At 43.8% G+C, this 26,725-nt stretch overlaps 1 protein-coding gene across 3 annotated transcripts in view; it reads left to right on the top strand.

Moving 5' to 3' along the window:
* HSPBAP1 (HSPB1 associated protein 1) overlaps nt 1-26,725 on the top strand; it is a 74,316-nt gene that overhangs the window by 25,388 nt on the left and 22,203 nt on the right. For all 3 annotated transcript variants that reach the window (XM_066632393.1, XM_066632401.1, XM_066632408.1), the window contains 2 exons: nt 15,343-15,527; nt 25,284-25,420. In XM_066632393.1, the coding sequence (XP_066488490.1) occupies nt 15,343-15,527; nt 25,284-25,420 (322 nt within the window). The remainder of the gene's footprint in view (nt 1-15,342; nt 15,528-25,283; nt 25,421-26,725) is intronic.

Raw genomic sequence — 26,725 nt, 5'->3', positions numbered from 1 at the left:
GCCCTTTATCTCTAACACTAATCAGAACACATGAGTCTTCTTCAAAGTGGAGAGCAGAAGTAAAGAGAAATGTCTTCATCTTCAATTTTCAGATTTGCAAATATAATTTTAGGTGGTGTACAAAATAAAGAGCCCAAAGAGACCAAATTGGGTAGTCCCAACAAGTGACTGGAGGGCATGTAAAAATTAAGTCCCATCTTTGTGTGGTAGACATTCATGTACATCCAGTATTAAGATGTATCTTTCTTAAGTTTCCCTAGAAAAATGCATTACAGCTCAATCCTATTTAACGCTGGTTTAGCAAGACAGCCAGGCACATGCTGTATCCAGGGTTGGATTTCAGCAGGTAGGAGGTTTCCTCTGGGTAAGGAAACATTTGTTCCCTTACCCTGTGTAGCACCCCAGCCTACTCAATGAGGCTACTTGGGTCTGTACCAGCTATTTAGCTGCTGCAGAACCGAGTAGCGTCATGTAATGCTGGCAGGTCCAGTGTGGGGGTTGGAATGCAACAGAGGCCTGCTCCACCATCCCACCGCACCCCACCCCACCCCCACTTTCACCATGCCACCCTTCCCCTTCCCAGAAATACTCCCTTCCTGCCTCTGGAATGCCCTGCCATCACCCTCTCCCCACCCTTCTGCTGTCCAGCTACCCCATCAGTTATCAGGTGGGATGCAGCACCCATGGAATGGTGCAGGCCTTCCCACCAGCACTGCTTACTGGCTGGGTGCTGAAAAGCAATTTATGGCACTTTTACAGTACCCAATACTGGTGCTCATTCCATAAGATTGGGCTGTTAATTGCAGAATGAAGACTAAATTGGCCCAGCTGTATTTATGTGCTGTTCTTGTGAAGGGTGTGCCTGCCCTGTTGGTTCATTTCTTTCTAATTAAAAAAAAAATGAAACTGATGCTATCAAGATAGCTACATTATTCTGATTTACTTATTCTATTATATTGGCTTGACTGTCCTGATGATAGCTTTTAATTATTTACTAAGCACCCAATGAATAATTTTGTATTTCTTGCTGAATTGGAGATAAATTAAGGGCACAATCCTAAGCAGGTCTGCTCAGAAGTAAGTTCTATTGTGTTCAATGGGACTTACTCCCAGGAAAGTGAGGATAGAATTGCAGCCTTAATCAAATTTCCTGCTCTGAGTCTAAAGAAACCAGATGTACAGCCTTTTATCTACTCACCATTAATAGCTAGAATTTTGGAAGTAAATACCCAGACATCTCATATTTCTTGATTTCCAGATATTTGTCATACCTTATCTTACGAACAGACAGTATTATAAGCTCCATGTTCTTTTCAAAGCAATTTAGATATTTGAACTGCCTTTAACAGCAATTCTTCTCTTTTTATGTAAAGTTTTCCCTATCAGTTCATGATTCTTACATTTGTACAAGGTTAGATGTCAAGACTAGAAGTAGCTCTGCAGTACTCCGTAGGATAAATAGGATGCAAGGATTTAAAGATGAACGGTCAGTTCATAAGTAGCTCAGACATGTAAGTAGTATATTTTATGGGACATACATCAGGCCTTCCTTGTCATAGCTCCTTGCAAAAACCCACTTTTGGGGGGAAAAAATGGATAGATCCCATGAGCGGGGTTTTCTCACATATGCCATTTATCACATTTAAAGGTAAATGTGTAATGGGGTCTCCTTTTGTTTCTCATTGCATGTATATCTTGTATATACCCATGATATGAGAGAACCAACCCAAAGTTTAGAAAGATTTATATGTATTTGCATTTTTGGACTCAGAGCTGTAATCCAAGGGCAAGCAATGCAGCAGCAGAACTGAAGCTAGGTAGCAGCCCAGTCCTAAGCTTCCTGGCACCCAATGGGGCAACAGCACCAAAATGGCTACTGCCATATCTAGTGGGTGCTAGGAAGCAGCTAGAGGTCTCCTTGGGGGAAGGGGATTTTGCCACTGCAGACTTGAGAGACTCTGTGTTGGGCTGGAAGGTGCAACACGGAGATCTAGATTCCACAGAGCAGAGCTCCACTTGTCCTGCTCCCTCCCACCCTGCTTCCTCCCCCACCCTGTCCTCCCCTCCCCTTTCCTCTTCTGCCCCACCCCAACAAACCTCTCCACCTCCCAGAGCTTGTCCCTTACTCTGGATGGTGTGCAGCTGACTTGTGGCTGGCACTGAGCTCAATGCAGACTGGCACTGGACCAATGCTGACCTGGCACTGAGTGTCGCAGGCGTGCCTTATGGCACGTTTGCGACAGCCAATGCCAGTGTAAGACCGGCGCAATGAGCTCAGGATTGGGCTCTAAATGTGGTCACTGCTTGAATGGGTGTCTGCTTAGAAACCTCATACATGCTGCTCTGAGTTCCATCATGGAAGGAATGTAGGATATACATATAGATAAATACACAAAACATCTTTTTCAAGATATGTCTGGAGAAGACCTTGATCTGGTGTCCAGCTAGATTTTGAACTGTCAATTTCCAGGTTTGTCTAAGGTTCTTAGCCAATAAACCTGATAGTGAGTTGGATGGAAAGAACTGCTATCTAAGTTTGTCAAATAGAAAAAGGCAGTGATAAGGTTTGTTCTTTAGCCTGAAGGAAATTAGAACAAATATATGAGATTGTGATGGCAGCAATTCCCATGCAGTCAGAGCAATGAAGAATGAATGCCCTCAGAGCACTGACTAGCTGGTAAGAATGAAAAGCATCCATATTTAAGCAGCTGTACATGAGTTGTGAAGTGAAGGATAAATGATTGTTCTGTCATCGCCATTCATGCAGTCCCTTACAATTTTCTTTTGTCAAGAACAAGTTTCGGTCCAGTATATAATTTTATATATTCTTTTTTGGGTGGTGGATGGACTAGCTCTGATGAGAAATGAACATCTCTGATTAGCCACAGGAAATGTGCACCAACCATGCAGGCAACTGCACTGCAGTCTCTTTTCCCAGGTGGTCTGATGAAAAATTGTAACTGAAACTGCCAGAAACAGAGGTAGACATTGAACTCATATTAAGAAGCAGCACATGAACTAGCTGAAGAGCCCAAACACTGTAGCCTTTCCTCATAAGGAAGGTGCCCCAGCCCAGTAATCATCTTAGTCGCTCTCTTTTGCACCTTTTCCATTTCCACTATGTCCTTTTTGAGATGTGGCGACCAGAACTGGACACAATACTCCAGGTGTGGCCTTACCATAGATTTGTACAATTGTAATATTATAATATTAGCCGTTTTGTTCTCAATATCTTTTCTAATGATCCCAAGCATAGAATTGGCCTTCTTTACTGCCGCCACACATTGGGTCGACAACTTCATCGACTTGTCCACCCCCCCCCCCAAAATCTCTCTCCTGATCTGTCACAGACAGCTCAGAACCCATTAGCCTATATGTGAAGTTTTGATTTTTTTGCCCCAATATGCATGACTTTACACTTACTTACATTGAAACTCATCTGCCATTTTACTGCCCATTCTGCCAGTCTGGAGAGATCCTTCTGGAGCTCCTCACAATCACTTCTGGTCTTCACCACTTGAAAAAGTTTGGTGTCTTCTGCAAAGTTTGCCTCCTCACTGCTCACCCCTGTCTCCAGGTCATTTATGAAGAGGCTGAAAAGCACCGGTCCCAGGACAGATCCTTGGGGCACACTGCTTTTCACCTCTCTCCATTGTGAAAATTGCCCATTGACACCCACTCTCTGTTTCCTGGCCTCCAACCAGTTCTCAATCCATGAGAGGACCTGTCCTCTAATTCCCTGACTGTGGAGTTTTTTCAGTAGCCTTTGGTGAGGGACCGTGTCAAACGCCTTCTGAAAGTCCAGATATATAATGTCCACGGGTTCTCCCACATCAACATGCCTGTTGACCTTTTCAAAGAATTCTATAAGGTTGGTGAGGCAAGACTTACCCTTACAGAAGCCATGCTGACTCTCCCTCAGCAAGGCCTGTTCCTCTATGTGTTTTGAGATTCTATCTTTGATGAGGCATTCCACCATCTTACCTGGTATGGATGTTAGGCTGACCGGCCTATAGTTTCCCGGGTCCCCCCTCTTTCCCTTTTTAAAGATCGGCATGACATTTGCTATCCTCCAATCCACTGGCACCTTGGCCGTTTTGAGGGACAATAATAATAATAATAATAAACTTTATTTGTATCCCGCCCTTCTCCCTAAAGGGACAAGTTGCATATTTTAGTCAAGAGATCAGCAACTTCATTCTTCAATTCCTTAATAACTCTTGGGTGGATGCCATCAGGGCCCAGTGACTTACTGATCTTTAATTTATCAATGAAGTCTGAAACATCTTCTCTTTTAACCTCTGACTTAATTCCTTGATCAGGAGGGGCCATTCGGGCAGCGGTATCTGCCCGAGGTCTTCTGCAGTGAAGACAGATGCAAAGAACTCATTCAATGTCTCTGCCATCTCTAAGTCTCCTTTTATTTCCTCTTTCTCTCCCTCACCGTCCAGAGGACCAACCGCTTCTCTGGCGGGTTTCCTGCTTCTAACATATTTGAAAAAGCTTTTATTATTCCCCTTAATGCTGCTGGCCATGTGTTCCTCACAGTCTCTCTTGGCCTCCCGTATCACCTTCTTACATTTCTTATGTTCCTTTTTATTCTCCTCATTAGGGCAAGACTTCCATTTGTGGAAGGAAGCTTCCTTGCTCTTTACAGCCTCTCTAACTTGGCTGGTTAGCCATGTGAGCACCCTCCAGGACTTAGTCGAGCCCTTCTTCCTTTGCGGTATACACTTCCGCTGGGCCTCTATTACTGTTGATTTGAGCAACCTCCATGCACTCTGTAGAGACTGGACTCTTTTTACCTTTCCTTTCAACCTCTTTCTAACCAGCCTCCTCATTTGAGGGAAGTCCGCTCGTCGGAAGTCAAGGGTTTTTGTGAGAGATTTGCTCAGTATTCTTCCCCCGACATGCATGTCGAAATGGATCACAGCATGATCACTGTTTCCCAATGGCTCCGTAACATTGACATCTCTAACCAGGTCCTGAGTACCGCACAATATTTAATCCAGAGTTACCTGTCCTCTGGTGGGCTCCATGACTAGCTGCTCTTAGGCACAGTCATTTAACATGTCAAGGAATCCGGTCTCCTTTTCATGACCAGAACACAAATTGACCCAGTCTATATGAGGATAATTGAAGTCCCCCATAATTACAACCCTGTCCCTCCTTGTCACCTCCCTGATCTGTTTCCTCATTTCAAGGTCCCCTTCTGGTTTCTGGTCTGGAGGATGATAGTACGCCCCCAGTATTACATCGCTGCACAAGCCTGGTAATTTAACCCACAGAGATTCTACAGTGGAGTCAGACCCACCTTCAATCTCTACTTTGCTGGATTCTATCCCTTCCTTAACGTAAACGGCCACCCCATCTCCAACATACCCCTCTCTGTCCCTCCTGTAGAGTTTATAGCCCGGGATCGCGGTATCCCACTGATTTTCTGCATTCCACCAGGTTTCCGTTATGCCCACTATTGTCAATGTTTTCCTTTGTCACCAGACATTCCAGTTCTCCCATCTTTGCTCGGAGACTTTGGGCATTTGCATAAAAGCATTTGTACATGGAATGTCCCAGGATGGGCTGATTATTAGCTCCTTTGTCCCCACATCCTCTCATTGTGCCAAACCGTCTATCACATCCCATCACGCTACCATTCCCAATTTCTTCTCCTATTCTGCCTTTGTCTTGTTGTTCTCTAACCTCCCCATCCTCGTCCCTTAGGGATGAGGAGTTCTGAACTGGATGCCCCTCGGCTCCTGTCGGCTTTCCCCCAGGGATCAGTTTAAAAGCTGCTCTGCCACCTTTTTAATGTTATGCGCCAGCAGTCTGGTTCCATTCTGGTTCAAGTGAAGTTCGTCCCTCTTGTACAGGCCCGGTTTGTCCCAAAACGTTCCCCAGTGCCTAATGAATCTAAACCCCTCCTCCCTACACCACCATCTCATCCACACATTGAGACCCCTGATCTCCGCCTGTCTAGCTAGCCCTGCGCATGGAATAGGTAGCACTTCAGAGAACGCTACCTTTGAGGTTCTGGCTTTCAGCTTCCTACCTAATAGCCTAAATTTGGCCACCAGGACCTCCCAGCTACACTTGCCCATGTCGTTGGTGCCGACATGCACCAAAACCGCGACCTCCTCCCCAGCACTGTCTACCAGCTTGTCTAGACGAGAAGTGATGTCCGCAACCTTCGCACCAGGCAGGCAAGTCGCCATGCGGTCCTCACATCCATCGCAAACTCCCTTTCTATGTTTCTAATAATCGAATCCCCCACTACAAGAAGCCCCCGACCCCCCTCCTGCCGAGGAGTATCCTGAGTGCGTTCGGATACGGGCCTGTCCCCTGGAGAAGGGATCCCCCCATGGGGATTGTTTCCCTCCTTTCCATGATGACATCCTCCAGTCCTGAGACTTCCCGTCTGGGCAGCTGAGGAGCTGCACACCTGAGGTTGGGACGAAGCCTGATCATCCCCGGAAGTCTCCCCAAGGTCCTTCTCTGCCTACCTCTGCTTTTCCAGGTCGGCCACCAAGGCTTCAAGGGAGCAGACGTGTTCCCTGAATCTCTGGAGCTCCTTGCACCAAGGACACACCCATGACATGCCCCAGAGGCATATAGTCATACATGTTGCACTCGATGCAAAACACTGGATAGCCCCCACCCTGCTGCTGGCAGTCTGACTGCATAGGTTTTTTTTGTTTGTTTTTGTTTGTTTGTTTAGGGGTACTTGAAAACCCTTCACTGGTTTGCTGCCTTCTTCTCAAAGGAAGAGAAGGACAGTATCTGGGGCCCTGGCCTCCTCGCCCTGCTGCTGAACTCGCACTGAGGCTAAACTTGCTGTGCCTTACCTGGCACTTTGTTCCCGAGGCACTGGGTTCCCAGAGGCCATGCACGCTTCTGCAGAGAGGCTCACGTGGTGGCAGGCGCTAGCTTTATACCCCTAGCTAGCCCCTCCTCCCTCCCTCCTTGCTGATTGAAAGGGGGCTGGTCTTCGCAGGTGAGATTACAAAAGATTAGGAAGAGAAAAAGCTGCTGATGGGCCTAATCTACTCTGTAGGCTCCTGAATGGGGTACTGGGATTTCCTAATGGGGCTCTTTTCACCTTCTAAAGGACAATGACTATGCTAATTTGCTAAGTTTAGACTATGCTAAGCTAAATTGCCCTGACTGACTAGGTTCTTACCCTCCTAATTCAGTTCTCTTAGGCTGGACTGTTTTTTAACCTCAAGCTCCTTTTTATTTGAGTTCAGAGTGCACTGGTTTAAGAGTTTTTTGGGCTTGGCAGAATTTACACACTAAAGGTTTAAATCCTGTTTTGCCATGTTTATAAAATAGACACCAAGTGTACTTTCTCCCCCTATTACCCTATTCTTTGTTTAGTTTGGGCTCTAGCTTCCTATCTAAATTATACCTCCTGCTTTTATTAAGTGTGCTCCTTTATTTGAATTATTTATTTATTTATTGCTGTCACCTATATCCTGTGTCCCAATTTACTGAACCTTTAGATTATGTTCTAACTTGGATTAAGTTTAACTTGGGTTAAGTATAGGGTTAATTTAAACAAAGTAGAAAAACTTGCTTTCTACTTTATTCTCCTATGTTTTGTTTACTTTTCCAAGTGCCTGTGCCTTGGGCCCTTACTCACGAGTAGGACTGCTCCTGCTCAGAGTAGACCTATGTACTCACTCATGTATATATTTTTATAGTCCTCACTTGGCTCCTGTGCCCCAACCTGCTGGACCTTAAACCCCTCGCTCTGGTTAGATTAGGTGCTAACTTAGGTAAAGCTCAGGTAAAGCTAAGCTAAAGGTAAGCTAAATTTCAATGTTGATTTAAGTTAAAGACAAGAGTTAGAAAGACAAAAAGTACACTTACCTTCTCCTCGCTCTCCTCCTCTCCTCTTCACAACTCAGAGTCCTCCCTCTCCTTCTCCAAAAATTCAGAGGTCCACTTGCCTTCTCCCTCTCTTTGATATATAACATGATGGTCTTATTCCTCCAAACTCTGATTTTAGTGATTTAAAAAACTTGTAGAGTCTCTCACACACACACCCCCATGTCAACTTACCAACACCTTATTGCAGTTCTCAAACTTTTAGCACTGGGACCCACTTTTTAGAATGTCAATCTGTCCAGGACCCATTGGAAGTGATGTCATGGCCAGAAGTGACATCATCAAGCAAATTAAAATAATTATAAACAATTAAATTAAAATAAAATAATTAAATAAGGGGGAGGCAGTCCTGTTCCACCAAGTGAATCTACTCTGAAGTAAGTCCTATTGTGGTCAATAGGGCTTACTCTCAGGAAAGTGGGGGTAGGATTGCAGCCTGTGAGCCCAATCCTATGCATGTCTACTCCAAAGTAAGTCCCATAGTGGTCAATGGAGCTTACTCTGTAAACTGCCTGCAATAACAACCCCCAAAAAGAATCAGTGAGATTTCCAGCCCTCCTCAGTGCCCAGTTTAAAGTTTTTCTATTTCAGGCACATCAGGATAAAGACCCACCTGGCTTTGCAAGTGCAAAATAGAAAACATTCCCCTTACCAGCTCAAGCATCTTTGTTTGCCCTTTTTAGTGGGGGGGGGGGGGGGAAAGAGACTTTTACTTTCCATAGAACTCCATGCATTTTTTCCTTCCAGTTTTTTGGCCATAACCTTTGAACAAAAGGAGCTATTTCAATTCTGTTTTTTGCATTATACTCCACTGGCCATTCCGCATCCAACAATGTATGGCATGACAGGATAGCTCCTAACACCACAAAGTTAGCACTTAATCCCCCCAGCGCGTCACCCGTTGCAGCCCGCACCCCACTAGTGACACCAGTGTCTCTGCTCTTACTTCCTTTATTTCAAATCTGATAAAACTGCATCATACCATAGTGCTGAACACACACAGCAAAGGTTAACTCTACCAGTCCTTGCAGGATCTCCAATGTCTGTAGTATTATCCAGAATAGTGTTTTAATTGTTAATTTTACATATATATTCTGCTTTTTGTCTGTTGGAGCAGCTTACAATATTCATAAAAATACAATTCTGTTATGAAGATTTTCAAGTTATAAAGTAAAATTCTAAAATGTGGCCATGTGAGAAAAGATGAAGGAGTCAAGGAGAGAACAACAGGCTGGAGACAGAATTTTAAAATACCGAACTGAACAACAACTACAGACACCCAAGACCACTATAGGTCAGTCCAGCTGATAAGAGAAACAGGAGGCTGAGCCTGTCTGCCTGACTTTCTTCTTTGGCAACTGGCCTTTTGAGACACAAAGGAATCAACACTGCTCCAACCTTTCGTTTTGATGGTTGTCTTATTTGTGCTCATTGATAAGCAAGCATGCTGATAATTCATCATATTACACAGGCCAACACACATTTTGCTTCCTTAAACGTTACACCAGTTCCTGGGTATATTTGGGGTGCTGATTCCAAATGGCATCCGTTTTGCCCTATCTAGTTTTGGAAATATGCTTACACCATGGCCTACACCATGGCTTCCTCATGAGGAAGCTGCTTGAACCATTCACTAGTGAGGCTATACTATAACTCCAAAACTAGACGTGATAGGCCAAAACGATGCCATTTTTGGAATCAGCACCCCAAATTCATATGAAACCACCATAAAGTTTGGGAAAAACGTTTCTGACCCCCAATTTTGTAGGCCTGTGTTATCTGAGTGCTCCTGATTCATCCTCAGTTGATACTTAGCAATGATCACCCTCCCCTCTTGTTTAATTGGAGCTAGGTTGCACTCCTGGAAACAACATCAGCTACATGTGTCTTCAAAGTATGTTCACAGCAGCTAACTGCCAGTTCTTCCACTTGGCTCAATTGCTATCTCTCCCAGATCAAATCATGACTTTGTCTCTTCCTGAATCTCCAGTTCACATTGCCCTGCTCCACACACACACACACACACACACAGAGAGAGAATTGACTTACACTCTTATAGCTTTGCCCCTCCTCTCAGGTAGTTACACAGGGTCCTGAGGAACCCAATGGAGGCTACCATCCAAGGAGCTTCTTGGGCCATAAGCAGTTGTTAACAACAGTTGTCAATGCTTTTCTGCCATTCCAAGCAAACTGACATTCCTCAGAGCCATGCCTCTAGTGCCCTGCTTATTTACATCAAATCACAGGCGTGCAACACTACTTCAATTTCCTCAGAAAAAAATGTTTATTTGTCTGACTAGCAGCTATCCCTGCATGAGAGAAAATAAATGAGTTAACAAAGAGTCTACAAGTTAAAAACATGCACATTTACAAAGTCATTTTCCCATCTCCAAAACATCCTCAAGGCAAATCAGTTTAAACCAGTGGTTCCCAAACTGTGGGTTAGGACCCACTGTTGAGTAGGTCATCAAAGAGTGATGGAAAAATCAGATAACTAATTGCCTCAAGCCCTGAGGCTATTCAAAAATCAGATACTGTAACTGCTAATTACCCTGCAAAAAGTGGAGCTCCTGCAGTTTGCAAGATAGCTGCTAATTAACCCTGCAAAGAGCTGAGCTCCTGCAGTTTGGAAGCCTGTGTAAGTATGGGGAGATAAATGTTTGAGATCTTTTTTCTGGTTATTATTACTAATAAATAAATAAATAAATAAATATAGGAAGAAAATTATTTCTTCCTATATCTCCTTTTTTTTCTTTTTTTAAAGCTAGGTGGTTCCTGAGTCTTGTTTTAAAAAGTGGGTCTTGGTGCTAAAAAATTTGTTTGGGAACCAGTGGTTAAACTATTCCACTTCTTCAGAGCATCAACATTGAACAGCAAAGGCACATTTTAGATAAGCATCACTCAGGCTTCCAGTGTTTCCTTCCCTTTCTCTTACTGCTCACACAAGCAAGTTGAAATCCACTAAGCCTGAATAACCTTTTCCCATTTCCCATTAGCATTTAACTGAGTTTAACTAACATGCTTAGTAGTTGGCAACCTTCAGTCTCGAAAGACTATGGTATCGCGCTCTGAAAGGTGGTTCTGGAACAGCGTCTAGAGTGGCTGAAAAGGCCAGTTCGGGAGTGACAAGCCCTTCCACACTGGGAGCAAGTACAGTCTGTCCCTGGTGTGTCTCCCTGGCTATGGGCCTTCCTTCTTTGCCTCTTAGCCTCAGACTGTTGGCTAAGTATCTCTTCAAACTGGGAAAGGCCATGCTGCACAGCCTGCCTCCAAGCGGGCTGCTCAGAGGCCAGGGTTTCCCACCTGTTGAGGTCCACTCCTAAGGCCTTCAGATCCCTCTTGCAGATGTCCTTGTATCACAGCTGTGGTTTACCTGTAGGGCGCTTTCCTTGCACGAGTTCTCCATAGGGAGATCCTTTGGGATCCAGCCGTCATCCACAACATGACCGAGCCAACGCATTCTCACAACATGACCAAGCCAACGCAGGCGTCTCTCAGCAGTGCATACATGCTAGGGATTCCAGCACGTTCCAGGACTGTGTTTGGAACTTTGTCCTGCCAGGTGATGCTGAGAATGCGTCGGAGGCAGCGCATGTGGAAATCGTTCAGTTTCCTCTCCTGCTGTGAGTGAAGAGTCCATGACTCGCTGCAGTACAGAAGTGTACTCAGGACGCAAGCTCTGTAGACCTGGATCTTGGTATGTTCCTCCCTGCATTACAATCTCCCTGCACATGCATTACCTGCAATATGCATACAATGCAATCTCCCTGCATTAGCTCCCTGCATTACAATCTCTGCACATGAACTGGAGGTTGTCCATGACTTTGTGTACCTTGGCTCTGGTCGAACAAGAAGCTGACGGAACATACCAAGATCCAGGTCTAACATGCTTAAGGTAAGGCTTTATCAATTTCACTTCAGCAGCAGGACTGCTCCACAAAGCAACAATTTCCCTTCTCGCCAACCACTCAAAGTGCAAGCAAATCTTAACAAGGACAGTTCCTTTTTCCAAAATTACACATTTCCTCCCCCCAGTGGCCCTCAACCCTCCCTCCAGAGAGTGATAACTAAATATTTCCTGAAATCAATACACAGCTGCAAGAGCATCACCCCTCACCTCAGAGCTTCACCTTTGCTTCAGTGATTCTTTGTCCCAGGATTAACATCACCAAGAACAAAGAAAGCAGAGTCATATTTTCTTTCAATAAAAAGTGATCCTCTTTCTTCCTCTTGCTGCACTGGAACTGGGTTCCTGGGCACTCCAGCTGGTGCTGCAGGTCATTTTTCAGATCTGGGACCTGCCATACGTTATTTTTCTGGGAATATTTTGCATAGGACCAACTGGGCTAGTCTGCCTAAGTTGGCAAGCTAAATTCTCCTTTTCTCTTGATTACTCCAACAATTTACACAGGACACAGTCCCCGACTGAGGCAGATGGATTTCATAGTCCGGTGGTATAGCTGGAGGGGGGCAGAACACTCAGGCTGGCAGCAAGGCTGGCAAACGGCCCCTCCCTTCAGAGCCATTCGGAGCTCCCTTCAGAGCTCCGTTTTACTCCCCCCACCGGGAATGGCTCTGAAGGGAGGGGCCACTTGTCCGCCTCGCTGCCAGCCTGAGTGCTCCACCCCCCCTCCAGCTATGCCACTGTCATAGTCTCTTTTGCCTCCAAATTGGACATGTTTGGGCAACACTATCTTTGTTTTCAACTCTTAACAGATTCTTTTTCCAACATCACTCCCAATCTTGAAGCTTTTCTTCCAGCTTTATCACCTTCATTACTGCTGGCAGGCTTCTAGACATATGACCCCTCTGTTCACACAACATCAAATCCCAGTCTCACAAGTTTTGTGAAGAATATCTTGGAAGAACTATCTTTGATATACCATCTATGTCCATGGATCCAGTTGTCCCTGGTTGCCTGCCCCGGCCCCATTATCTTTGTTTATGTTGATTATGTTCCCCCAAAGTGATAAGCTATCTTGCTTGAACACACGCTATAAGCAAAAAGCTTATAGCCAGACAAGCTGGCAAGTAGCCTGCAGACCAAGAGCAAACTAGAAGCAGAAAGTAACCTGCTGGTATCTGAAAGGGAACTTAGGTGAACTATTGATATGAAATTCTAGTCAACATTTAATGTGCAGGTTTTTGGTTCCAAGTAATGTGTAGTGTGTGCTCATACCTACAACTACTTTTGGTATCCAGCTGGTATTTATCTCATGGGTCAATGTGGTCAAGCATCACATTTTAAAACAGGAAGTTCTTACCATCTGTGTCTCTCACAGCATTAGACACTGAGCATCCTTCACTAGTCCTGAGTAGGTCTTCTTGGTTATCTGTTTTGGATTTAGCTTTGAAATTACATCTTCTTTAAATGGTCAGATTTCTCTATTTATGGTGTAAAACCACTATGGCAGTGGTTCCCAAAGTGTGAGCTGTGGCTCCCTGGGGAGCAGCAGAAACCAGTCAGGGGAGCAGCCACAGAATCCTTGCAAAAATCCCGCTGCGCTATACAGTGTATGTGATTGTAGCCCTAATGGGGAGCTGCAGTCAGTGGTCCAGTATGTTAAGGAAGTCATCAGTTGAAAAAAACCACTATACTAGGGTATTATTTAATGGTAATTTCTTAAGGAAATGAGGAGCCAATACTATGCAACTTTTCAGCACTGATGCAATTGCAATGCAGCTCTGAGTTAAGAGAACAGACGTTCTCTTAATGCGACCTCCATGATTGCCGCCACCACCACCACAGAATGCAGCACCAGCCCTTTTGGCACTGCTTTATCAGTGATAGAACGTCGGATAGGACTGGACCCTGAGTGTTTGTTTCAGTTGTGGCAAAAGGCAACTCAATTTTTATGACCATCAAGGGCCACTACAATGGCCAGCCTGGATGGCTTTTGCAGTAGAACTGCAAAAGTATTAGATGCGTTTGACCCTTCAAAATTTGCTTTGTTTTTTAATGCATCCCTTCTAGACAAAAAAACCTGATTGCCTATCAATTGATGTATTACCTGTTTTCAAATACCAGAATGCTAATGATACTGTCAAAATCATACAAGCCCAACACTGTAACATTCCTGATTTGGGGCTGTGGAATTTGGTAGAGATAGGACCACCATCACTTGTTGAATTTTTGTGTGTGTTATTCAGTCCTGAGAGAATTTTGTCCCTGCAACATTGTATGAAGTATTAGATTCCCCCCCCCCCCCCAGAAAAGGAATGCTAACCAGTAGAGGCGTTATTTCCGTATATATTACTGCATAGACATTATAATCTGTGTACAGCTTAAGTCTAGTTATTTGCAAGGGTTCCATTCCCAGATCTAAAAAATCTCAAAAATTTTGGATGGCAAAAATCACATTAAAGCAAATCCATTTAAAAATCAATGTCCCTTTGCCAGGAGATTTAAAAACAGTCCTGTTGACCTTTGTGATGTAAGACAGAGTCATTAGGCAGACAATCCGTCATTCAGTCTCTGTCCAGGCAAATTAGAAAGGCTTCACTCCAGTGAAGCCATGGAATGAAGAGCCCTCCCTTCACCCAGAGCTCAGTGCTGGGAAAGAATGTAAAGTTATTTTCTTTCTTTCACATGCTCAGGGAAAACGAGGGGTCTCATGCCTTGGAGTGATGCTGTTCTAAGTGCCTGGAGAAAGAATGATTAATAGATTGTCAGCCAGTTGCCCCCTCTTACATTAATGAGGCTATTGTTAAATGACTTTTTCCCTTTATTTTAAAGGGCTCTGAAAAATCCATGTGCCCCCAGTCCTTATGCATTAAATGAATGCCTGAACAGTGACTCTATATGTACATGCAAAGGGCTCTGCCCTTGCTGTCCCCCATTGGAAGAGCAACAGTATGCAGGTTAAATATGTACAATAACAGTGATTGGAAATATCTTTATTGTTAGGGGAGCTGTTACCTATTCAGTTCCTAGTTTGTGGTTGCTCTCTCTTACTTTGATTCAACTTATTAACTTCTCTTCTTGTTTTAAGTCTCCCTGTGCAAATGGCCATGTCTGGTTGCTTCTTTTGTTCTGTTTTGCTGAATATATGTAAAGCTATTTGTATAACTTAGCTTCACTGTCAATGAATTGGGGTTTTCTTCCCCACAGTTCTACTATCACCCCCAGTATGTTCCCTGAACATGCAGATGATAACATCTGCACAGAGATAAAGAAATGCATAAATGCCTCTTTGTTTCTACAAACCTAGATAAAAGTCAGACTGCCGGTTACAAGAAATTGATCATGAGCTTTGTCGAGTGTGCTGTTTTCAGCCGAGATCACCAATCTGCTGTAATTTCATTTGTGGCCTTATGTTGCACTTAACCAGCAGTCTGCAGCAAGACAGAATGTTATTGTTTTATCTACCAAACTGCCTTGCACTATATTTATTCTTTATTATTGGTGTTGTGTTCAGTGTGCATGTAATGCTGTCTCTTCTGATATTGCTTTAGCTCCTCTGTTTGAAACAGAATGCAGTTACTTGGAGGCTACGCTTGAAGAGTTTTTGGCCTGGAATGGAGGGCAGCCTTCTTGCTCCTGTGGACCATTCAGCGGTTATGATTTGTGTAAATACTGGGCTTATGCTGACTATAAGTATATTGCTAAGGTATTTGAAGACAAGCCGGACAATTTCCAGGTATGCTACTAGCCTTTTATTTTCCATTACTTATCTTGTAAAAACTGGACAGGAGCATCTATGGTAGTGATTTTCAACTGATGTGCTGTGAGTACATTGGTGTGCCACGAATAGTCTTCAGATGTGCCCCCAGAGATTGGGGAAGGGTAATTTATTAATAGGAGCATTGGAGGATGTGAGCTGCCCTGCCAGCAGCATGGTCTGCCTTGTCAATTGTAAAAAAAAAATGGTGGTGTGCTCTGAAAATTTTAGTACTTTGTCAGTGTGCCAAGAGATGTCAAAGGTTGAAAATCACTGATCTAGGGTCATTACACAGCTTCTCTCTTCAGCAAATATTTATTCAGGGTAAACATTATGGTATAGTGAACACCAGTGTAGGGTAGTAGCTAAGAGTGTGAGCTGTGAACTGGAAGTCTGCAGTTCAGATTCTGCAGCCATGAACTCACTAGATGACCTAGGGAAAGCCGTGGTTTCTTCGTGTTTAGTCCCTCAGTGGTAGAGTAATAAAAATGCCCTACTGTACAGGTTTGTTTTACAAGATTACCATTACCATTGTTTGTTAAGCACTTTGAAAACTCAAAAAGCACTATATAAATAGCACATATTGCTACAGCTTACAGAGAGGTGAGGCACAAGTATTCCAAATCAACATGTTTATAGATCTGCAAGCACAAATATTGAGGTTTGGGGTGCCAGCTACTGTCATATTGGTATAAATTGTGATTGGTATCCCAGTGCTCAGTATTTTTGCTAGCCAACCTGAAAAATACTGTGCTATTATTCCTTAGTATTCTGTGAAGTAAGAATTAATTTGATGTCGAGATGTTTCTGTCTTTTAAAATAAATTTGATACAGTACTTCACACATAACTTATCATCTATATCGGTGGTTCCCATACTTTTTAGCACCGGGATTCACATTTTAAAATGACACAGTACCAGAACCCCTCTAGCTTTACAAGACTTAAAAAGAAAAGTTTTACTTAATCAGCCCCCTGTTTTTATCCTTTTTATTGTGGTGGTGATGGGCGGACATCTTCTGGTGCATTTGTTGAGCTCCACGTTCATCAGATTAGAACCATTCTAGTGGCCTTGTGTTTCCCTTTACCTGGCCTTGGCTAAGAGCTGAGGCATGGTTGCCTACTCATGAGTAAATGTACATGTGCATCTTAGTTTCACTTTCCATAGGGTTCAATAAATTTTTCTTGTCAGTTTCAGCTTCACGACCCAATAACAATCAGGTTGAGACCCACTGTTTGGGAAACACTGGTCTAGATTATATTTATCATTTACTTATCACTTATATGAGACCCAATATGATGTAGTGGTCAGACTAGGACAGGCAGGAGATGGTGGTGTAGCTGGGCAAATCAGATGTAGCCCTTGCTGGTGCTGCTACATCGCCATGCGTGGATTTAGTTAGGGTTGGGCGATCGGTGTTCTACTAGTCCAGAGACATACAGTGCAATCCTGTACAAATCTACTCTGAAGTCAATCCCATTGTGTTCGATGGTGCTTACTCCCAGAAAAGTGTGTTTAGGATTGTAGTCTTAGGGTCCAATCCAAAACAGTGCACACCAGCTCACTGCCAGCACACACTGTTGCAAACGTGCCTTAAAGCATGTTTGTGATACCTCAGCGCCAGCCCAGCAATGGAGCTAGGTCAGCACCAGCCGGTGCTGGGCTAGCGCTGGTGGACAGCCAGTGCTCCACCACTTGATGGTCGCCCGAAGAGCCAGGTGGCGGTAAGGTAGGTGGGTTGTGGGGGAAGATGGGGACAAGGCGTTTTGGCGTGGGGGAGGGTGGGGAGGAGGCTTGTCAGGGGAGGGAGCGGAGTGGGAGGAGGGAGGATCCTGAGTTCCGTGTCTGGCTCTGCAGTCTGACAAGGACCTCTCTGATTCTATGGCAGCTGCAGAGCTGCTGTAGAATCGAATAACCCCATTGGGGGGCTCCTTCCTTTACTTGGGAGAAGGGGACAAACATCCCCTTCTCCCAAGGCGGCCTCAGTAGCAGTCCAGGGTGCATTGGATGCAGCAGCAGCCGTTTTCGCCACCACGGCAGCCCAGCGCTCTGGGCAGCTCAGTATTGGGCTGTTAGATCCATTTATGCCAGTTTGTAAATTACCTTATTTATCTGCTATTTTCATTCAGATTTTGTTTACATATTTTTCAAAGGTAACTTGAAGGGCAGAACAAGGCCAACTACACTTTTTTTTAATTTAAAATGATTAATAGGGCCATTTAGAAGTTGTTTGAAATTTAGATTGCACTGTTTATCATTTACAGTTGTGTGGCTTAAGGTAATGATTCTATTATTTTAATATATGAGCAGTATCTCACGTCATACAAGATATTTTGTTCATTTGATTTTGCATTACAGAGTTTTGAGCTATAAATCAGAAGCAAGATATATGCATGAAGTTTAAATAGGAATTAGACCTCTTAAATTGACACATGGGTATATTAGCTCCATTGTAAGCAGCAGGCAAAATAAATGTAATTCACAAGTAATGTGCCATCTGTTATGGTTGGGATACTTGCAAACGGCATTTCTTTCAGCTGTGGATCTTTTTTACTGTGGAGAAGCAGCCCATTGTGCCAGGATTTCAGTACTTACCAATTCCTTTACCGGTCATTGGTTAAAAACTATTTTGCCCATAATCATGGCAAGTATTTACTGAGGCAGCAGCATTTTCCAAAAAGGCTCTTTTTAAATCTAATATTGATTATGTTCATTCTCTTTCTTCCTAAATTGCAGCAGAATATAGAAACTACTTGGGTGTGAGATTAAAGTGAGGAGATGGTTATTATCCTTAACTTTATCACTGAAATGGTTATATTGGATTTTAGATTTTATGACTGTTGAAAGCTAGAAGAACAACTTTTCCTTTGTGTTCTCTTGAAGCTGCTGAGAAATGTTTGTGTTAGGCTTTTCTGTTCTTCTCTGTAAGTCAAGTCATTTCCTAGCATGACCTCATTCAATAGGAAACTTGCTAATCACCTTGATCATTCTTCAAGAATCATCAAGAATTTTCTTGATGGATCTCAAGCAAAGGGGTTTGCTGCCTCTAGAAAGAGGAGCATATGTTTAATGTTTTCAAGCGCGCAGAAGACTGGATTAAGTAAACCATGGAAAATCATTCTTGTAGAGTTTGGAAGGGCAACTTCTGTATTCTCAGGGGAGATTTTATTCTGCAGAAAGTGGTCTGAGGCTGGAAGTTGATCTTGCTGCAAAACCCCTTCACAAGTGGTCAGGCTTCACAGTACAGTTGGTGCCATTTTGCAATTATACTTGCCAGTTACGGAACATCTCTAGTCAGCCATAGTGTATGTTCTATTTATGTACAGGTAGAGCATGCATCTTCAACAGGTAAATCATGCTCTTCAGTTGAGTCATTCCCTGATCCAGGATGGATTACGCCAGCAGCACCATGTCCTGAAAGTACAGATGTTGAAGGCACATCTTTAAATGAATGGAAGTTCTATTTCATCTTCGTGGGTGGGGTTGAGGACTTCACAGATCTATTTGCCAAGCCCAAACTGATAGTTTTCATGTTAGCCTAGCTTATGCCATCAACTAGTTCACATTCAGTAACCTGTCCAGTAGCAAAAGCTGCACAACAATCTATCTGTAGGGTTGGCAGATAGATAGGAACAAGTATAGAACAAGTATAGAAGTTAACAAGCTCCAACCTTTCCCCTTGATTTGATGTTCCATCTAGCCACCTTAGAATGTTCAAGAAAAATAACTGACTTTTTTTGTTTGTTTGTTTAATAAAGTAAAGTGGACTTAAGGCTAAATTATCTGCTTAAGGCCAAATTAGATGTGATGGCAGGATGAGATCACTTATTATCTCTGCCGCTCATCTTGCTATTCGCAGTGAGTCACAACACGAAGCTCCTGGTAGTGCTGCAAAGCCTTAATGGGAGACCGTGCAGGCTTCTTCCAGGTTGCACCTGGCAGGTTGCACCCATTCTACAGGCCTCCAGGGGTCTCAGAATGACCCACAAAAGTGACCTGAAGCAACTTCCAGTCAAACCAGAAGTTGTGACCACAAACCAGAAGTTGCTTCTGGTCACTTCAGCAGGCCATTCTGAGGCTAGTAGAGTGGGTCGCAGGCCTGCCGCAACCTGGAAAAGGCCTTTGGGGCTTCCTGATAAGGTTTTGCAGCACTACCAGGACCATCACTCTGGCCCCCTGCACATGGTTTTGAAAGCCACCAATGGGTTGCGACCCATAGGGCGCAATCCTAACCCACTTTCCAGCACTGACATAAGGGCAATGCAGCTCCTAGGTATGGAAACAAACATTCCCTTACTTCGAGAAGGCCTCCGTGGGTACCATCCAACTGCAGGATGCACCACACATCCCATTAGCACAGCTATGCCAGTGCTGGAAAGTGGGTTAGGATTTGGGCCTTAGTTTAAGAATGCTGGTTTAATAGAAGTCACCCTCCCAAAATCCTAAAAGGACCACAGCACTGGGAGAGAGTGGTTACCACTTTCTTTCATCTCATTTTCTTGGAGAAAACTGATTGTCCCTTGCTGCTGTTTACAAGGCTAAAATGCCGGGTTGTACTATGCGGATATGAGCAACAGTGAAGAGAAGATTAATCCCGCTCCCAGTGCCACAGACCGTCCTGGATGCAGCTGCTATTGCACTTTTAAGACCAGTGGGAGATCTGATCATTGATCTCCCACTGTGATGTTTAGTTGTGTGCTGGAGACTATAGAAACAAACAAAACATGATGCAGGAAATAAGTTATCTGTATCTAGCTTTGGTCCCTGTCACCTGCAGTTAGAGGGCCTTTAAAAGAGTTAATGAAAAGGGCTAGGACCATTGCCAGCTGGTATCAATAGTACTGAGCTATGTGAATGGGTGGTTTCACTCACCATGAGTGAAGCTTTTTTTTTTCTTGAGAACCCTTCTCTTAGGTCTGTTTTTTCACTATATGCCACTACCCTAATAGCCCTGTTGAACAAATTGGCAATTGATCAGCTGTCCTTTTGGATAAATTGTAGCCCTTGTTTTAGGTGTTTTGGCATTCAGCCAACTGTCCATTTGATTAATTGTATTCACCAAAGGGGGGAGGGGGGAGGGGGGGAGAGAGGTAAAAGTGTCCAGGTATGCCAAAAGGAATGATATGTAAATCAACCACATAAACTCTGTCTAAACAAATCTGAAGCACTCCTGTAAAGCTGAAGCATAGCAATAGCTAATGATTCAGGGCCCAATCCTATCCAATTTTCCATTTCTGGTGCAGCTGTGCCAATGGCACATGCACTGCATCCTGTGGTGGCGACACAGTCTTGGAGGCCTCCTCAAGGTATGGGAACATTTGTTCCCTTACCATGGGGATGCATTGTGGTTGCACTGGTACTGGAAAGTTGGATAGGATTGGGCCCTCAGGCAGTGCCCTTTCAAACAAGTGCCCAGTTGGTTGAGATATTGTAGAATTACAGTCTCCTCCAATGAAAGTGTTTATCAAATTAAATATTATTCATTTGGTACATATAATGGAAATATGGTTAGCCCTACTTTTACCTTGGAAAATTAATATACACTTATTCCTCTAGTGCAATGATTTCCAAACTGATGGGTCACGACCCTCCAGGGGAACTGGAAGTAGGGCATCCGCTCATGGGGGCATGCATTGGTTTCATGATTGGAAACCAGAAGTAGTTTCCAGTAGTTTATTTCAGTTAATTGGAGGCTTGGGGAGCTGTGTGGAGGCATCCATGGGGCTCCCTCACCCTCCGGAGGCTGGCAGTGCTGCCAAGTAAGGAGGAAAAAGCCCGTTTGTCCCTGGCAGCAGCGTGATCTTGGGATCTTGTCGCTGCCATAGTGCTGTCCCCACAAGTACTTAAGTTCTCTCCAACTCCCTGGGAGAAGTTTGGGAACCACTGCTCTAGTGGTCTTAGCAAAGAATAACATACCTGCACATTGGACTTTAGCTACCCACCCAGTTCTAATGGTATATTTTTATTAAAAAGATCTTGCCTTTGAAAATAACTACAGTATTACAGTTGCAACCTATTTATCCATGGAGTTTTTATCTGCGGATTTGTCTCAACAGGAATGGGGTGGGGGGAACTGAAAGTTGCAACTGAAAGTTGCAAAGTTCCCTGAAAGGGAACGTGTTTGCAACCAAGTGGCTACCTGTTCTGTGATCCATAATGATACTGAAAGTTGTTTGACTACAGTCATAAATCAATCTTGTGCAATTTTATTAATACATATGTTACTGTTTATAAATTCCATTGCTAGATTTATTTTAACTTTTGATCTGTTATATATTTTGAATCAATGCAAGTAAACCTTATTTTTGTAAAGGAAGAAACCAAGGACAAGGGTCAGATGTGTTGATTTGCATAAAATAAAACAAAACAGCCAGCCAAATATCTAGAAGCGAATGACATTTAATAATGGTCTTGCAGTAGAAGACCCCGGAGTTGACACACTCATCAAACAGGGATGATGTTTTGATTTTTAATATCCCTTTTTTCAAAGCTAGTTTCGAAAGATTCTGCACATAGGCTGCTAGTGTTTTTGTTTTTTGTTTTTTTTCTTCAGCCAAAGAGAGTATTTTTGAAACAGTAGAACACTGCGCTGTTTAAACTGGCCACACTTTGAGTAGTGATAGTGGATCAATTCAAGGGACCCACACTTAATATGTAGAAAAATTCTCATTATATCACACAGTACATTGATAAAGAGAATCCATTTACATGGTGTGAGTTCTCTCACTCTAGGATAGCTTGGTCATCTGTATAGTCCTGCATACTAAAGAGATTTTTCCAGCATATCAGAACCAGGTGTGGATAAAATGTTCTGTGTAACCCCTGGAGCAGGGGTGTCAAACAAAAGGCCCAGGACTGGATACAGCCTACCTAAGCTTTTTATCAGACCCTCAGGCTCTCAGCTTCTGGGCAGTGCTGAGGTGTCACTGCTGAAAGGGCAACCCACATGAAATTTGGGTTCTCCCATATCTTGAAATATGACCAAGATTTGTGTATTTTCTCTTCTGTCATTTGTAGCTAATGCGTTCCTAAGTGAGAAAAAGTACTTCTTTTTTATTACCTAAGAACATAAGAAGAGCCCCGGTGGGTAAGGCCAAGAGCCCATCTAGTCCAGCTTCCTGTAACTCATAGTGGCACACCAAATGCCCGAGGGAGCACACAGGACAACAGACACAACCTGCGTCCTGGTGCCCTCCCCTGCATCTGGCAATCAGAGGCAGCTTGCCTCTAAAACAGGGGTCTCCAAACCCTGGCCTGGGGGCCAGATGCGACCCGCAGCAAGCCTCTTTCTGGCCCGCGGCCAGCCTCTTGTCCCCTGAAAGCCTCTGGCCCACTCAACTGAACATGGCCAGAACTGTGCTCTGGTTGTGACTGGAGAGTGTTCTGAGGGCCAGAGAGGTTGAATGAATGAGCCCATTCATTCATTTATTCACTCATCTAAGTTCCATCTCTAATTTATTTATTTAAATTTCTGTTTAAAAAAATTTTCTGGCCCTCCACACCACGCCAGATATTTAATGTGGCCCTCTGGTCAAAAGGTTTGGAGACCCCTGCTCTAAAACCAAGAGGCAAGCTGCCTCTGTTTGCCAGATGCAGGGGATACTGTTTAATGAAATCACTTCCAGATGCTGTTTAATGACATCACTTCCTGCCTAATGACATCACTTCTAGCGCTCAGCAGGCATGATGAATGCTATTTGTCCCACTGTATGAAATGGGTTTGACACCCCTGCCCTAGACAGGCAGCTTACCAAGTGTTTAAATGTGCATTGAGGCAGTGGCGTCACTAGGGGGGGCGGGGGCTGCAGGCCACACCAGGTGACGCACCGGGGGAGGGTGACTCGCCCGGGGGATGATGTGCTAAAATTGCGGCATTAGGAGCTACTCCCTCATGCCATAGACTGCTGGATGTGGAATGTCCAGCGGAATGCAATGCAGAAAACCAGGGTGAAATTGCTCCTTTCCTTCAAAAGTTATGGCCAAAAAGACGGAAAGAAAAAATTCATGGAGCCCTATGGAAAGTGAGCCGTATCACATGTTTACTCATGAGTAGGTGTACTTACCATAGTCCATTGGAAAGGGCAGGCTGAGAGGAATCCAACGACACCAGAATGGTCCCAATCCAATGAATGCAGCCTCCCAAAAACACCCGAGAAGGTCCCTCCCTCTCAGCTGCGAGTCTGTTGAGCCCTATGGAAAGCAAAGCAGCCTCATGTCATGTTTACTCGCGAGTAGGCAGATGTGCCTTGGCTGGTAGTCAGGCCAGGCAAAGGGGAATGTGAGGACACCAGAATGGTCCGGATCAGATGGAGCTGGAGTGCAACAAATGCTCCAGAAACAACCTTCCCCCCACACTAAAAAGGACAAAAAAGAGGCTTGAATGGTAAGGGGAAAGTTTTCTATTTTGCACTTGTAAAGCCAGGTGGGTCTTTATCTTGATATGCCTGAAATAGAAGAACTTTAAACTGGGCACTGGGGAGGGCTGGAAATCTCACTGATTCTTTGGGGGGGAGGGGTTGTTATTGCAGGCAGACTACAGAGTAAGCTCCATTGACCACTATGGGACTTACTTTGGAGTAGACATGCATAGGATTGGGCTCACAGGCTGCAACCCTACCCACATTTTCCTGAGAGTAAGCCCCATTGACCACAATAGGACTTACTTCAGAGTAGATTCACTTGGTGGAACAGGACTGACTCCCCCTTATTTAATTATTTATTTTAATTTGCTTGATGATGTCACTTCTGGCCATGACATCACTTCCAGTGGGTCCTGGACAGATTCTCTAAAAAGTGGGTCCCAGTGCTAAAAGTTTGAGAACTGCTGCAATAAGTTGTTAGTAAGTTGACACGGGTGTGTGTGTATGTGTGACTACAAGTTTTCAAAATCACTAAAATCAGAATTTGGAGGAATAATACCATCATGTTATATATTAATCAATTTGTAATTTCATGCAGAATGCAATGAAACAGACCACATTGAAATATCTGTGTTCTAACAAAAGGTACAGCCAAAAAACCAGTGGGGGCAGGACGATGGTACAGCACCATGCCCACCACCTGGGATGTTGCCCCGCCCACTGCATGATTTGGCATGCAGGCCTCCCGCACCAGGTGACACAAATCCTAGTGATGCCACTGCATTGAGGAAAACTTGCAACTTAGTAAATGGTCCTTTATAACTAACTCCTGATGGACCACAAAGATTGATACATTGAATAACTGGTGGAGTGTTGATATTTTTATTTCAAAGTGCTTTTCCTTAAACAGACAATGGGTAACGATTATACCTACATTATTTCTACTAAACCATATCTAGACTAAGGGCCCAATCCTATCCAACTTTCTAGCATCACTGCAGTCACAATGCAGCCCCAAGGTAAGGGAACAAATGTTCCCATACCTTGAGGAGGCCTCTGTGACTGCCTCCCCAACGCAGAAAGCAGTGCATACCCCATTGGCACAGCAGCACCAGCACTGGAAAATTGGAAAGGATTGGGGCCGTACAGAGCAATCCTATGCATGTTACTGGAAATAGGCCTCATTGAGTTTAATGGAACTTACTACCAGGTGAGTGTATTTAGGATTGCATTCTAAATATATAGAGCTTTCTGGAATTACTGTTCTCATACAGGAGAATAACAAAAGTAGAGGACAAAGGGAAAAGATAGGAGAGGCTTGATAGCAGGGTACTTAAAGCTTGATTTTTTTTTTTAATGTGAAGTCTTTTCAACAGGACATTAGATGGTCTGACTTTGGATTTCCTGGAAGAAATGGAAGGGAGAGTACTCTGTGGATTGGCTCAGCAGGAGCAAGCACTCCTTGTCATTTGGACTCGTATGGCTGCAACTTAGTGTTGCAAGTGCAAGGAAGGTAATGAGAACTACTTGTAGTTGCCATCTCTTTACATGGTTGATCATGCTCTTCCTTCCAAGGAGCCCAGGGGAACAAGCATGGTTTTCTCTCCCTAGTTTTTATTTTCACATCAATATTGAAAGATAGTGGCTTCAAAAGTGGGGATTTGAACCTAGAACTCCCAACAATTTTCAACCACTGTGTCGTGGCACATTGGTGTGCCGTGAATGGTCCACAGGTGTGCAGTGGGAGTTTGGGGAAGGGTCATGTAAGAAGGGTATTTGGGGGATGTGAGCCCCCTGCTGGCAGCTTAGTGTGCCTTGACAATTTTAAATAGACTGATAGCGTACCTTAAAAATTTTAGCACCTTGTCAGTGTGACTTGAGAGGGAAAAGGTTGAAAATCACGGCCATAGTCCTAGTCTGAAACTAAGCTCTGCACAATGCTAGCTTGCAGTGCTTGGCTGTTTCCTGATTTTTAAAAATTAACTCTTCCCTTTATACTTTAACTTTCTTAGGCTTTTAAAATCCAAGATTCCAGGTTTTTCATTAAGAAACAAATGTTTCAAAATGAGAGATCAGTTTTGATTTATGTTTCATAGTTAATGCAAGATCTTGTTAATTTTGGAGAATGCAGTTATATTACTAGTGCCTGCTTGCTGTCACACCAGTAAACTGGTGCCATTGCGTGTATCTGTCTGCCATTTGCCATTTTGTTGTCTACTCACCCAGTTTGGAAAGTTCCTTTGCAGTCTACTTGTGTTTTGATTGCCCCACCCAATTTGAGGTTAATTGCAAATTTGATTACCTTATGAAAAAGTTGTTTCTTCCACTCACCCACCTACTCCTTTCCTCTCTTTGCAACATCTTGACTGGGAGGAAGTGATATAAAACTTGCTTACTCCCTTTGGCCACTTGAAGCTGCAGAACTGCAAGTTGGACCTGACTGATTAGGTTAGAAAATGAAATAAAAGCTGAGAACTTTGAAAACAGAATGATGGCTCCTCGAGGAACAGCAGGGTTCTAAAATGCAGACAGCACAATTTCTTTAGTCTTGCTGCTTCACAAGGTTACCTTTTTCTTCTTCCTTCCTATCTGAGTACAGGTACATCACACCTTTGTTGATTATGTGCCTGTGCTTAAATTCCATAAATTTGGAGCATGGGCTATTATTCTAATTACTTTGGCTTTTACAATTTCCGTCACTTTGGCTGTGCTCCTTATAAAACTTCTTTTATGTGTTTGTTTGCTCTGCCGTGTATTTTTAACAGTTCAGCACTATGGATAATCCCCCTCCCCACACCCACACTCTTTTAAAATAGTC

Source organism: Tiliqua scincoides, chromosome 1 (assembly GCF_035046505.1).
Source record: "Tiliqua scincoides isolate rTilSci1 chromosome 1, rTilSci1.hap2, whole genome shotgun sequence".
In the NCBI taxonomy this organism is placed as follows: domain Eukaryota; kingdom Metazoa; phylum Chordata; class Lepidosauria; order Squamata; family Scincidae; genus Tiliqua; species Tiliqua scincoides.
Note: the sequence above shows the minus strand (reverse complement) of the source record. Positions and strands in the feature narration are given on the sequence as shown.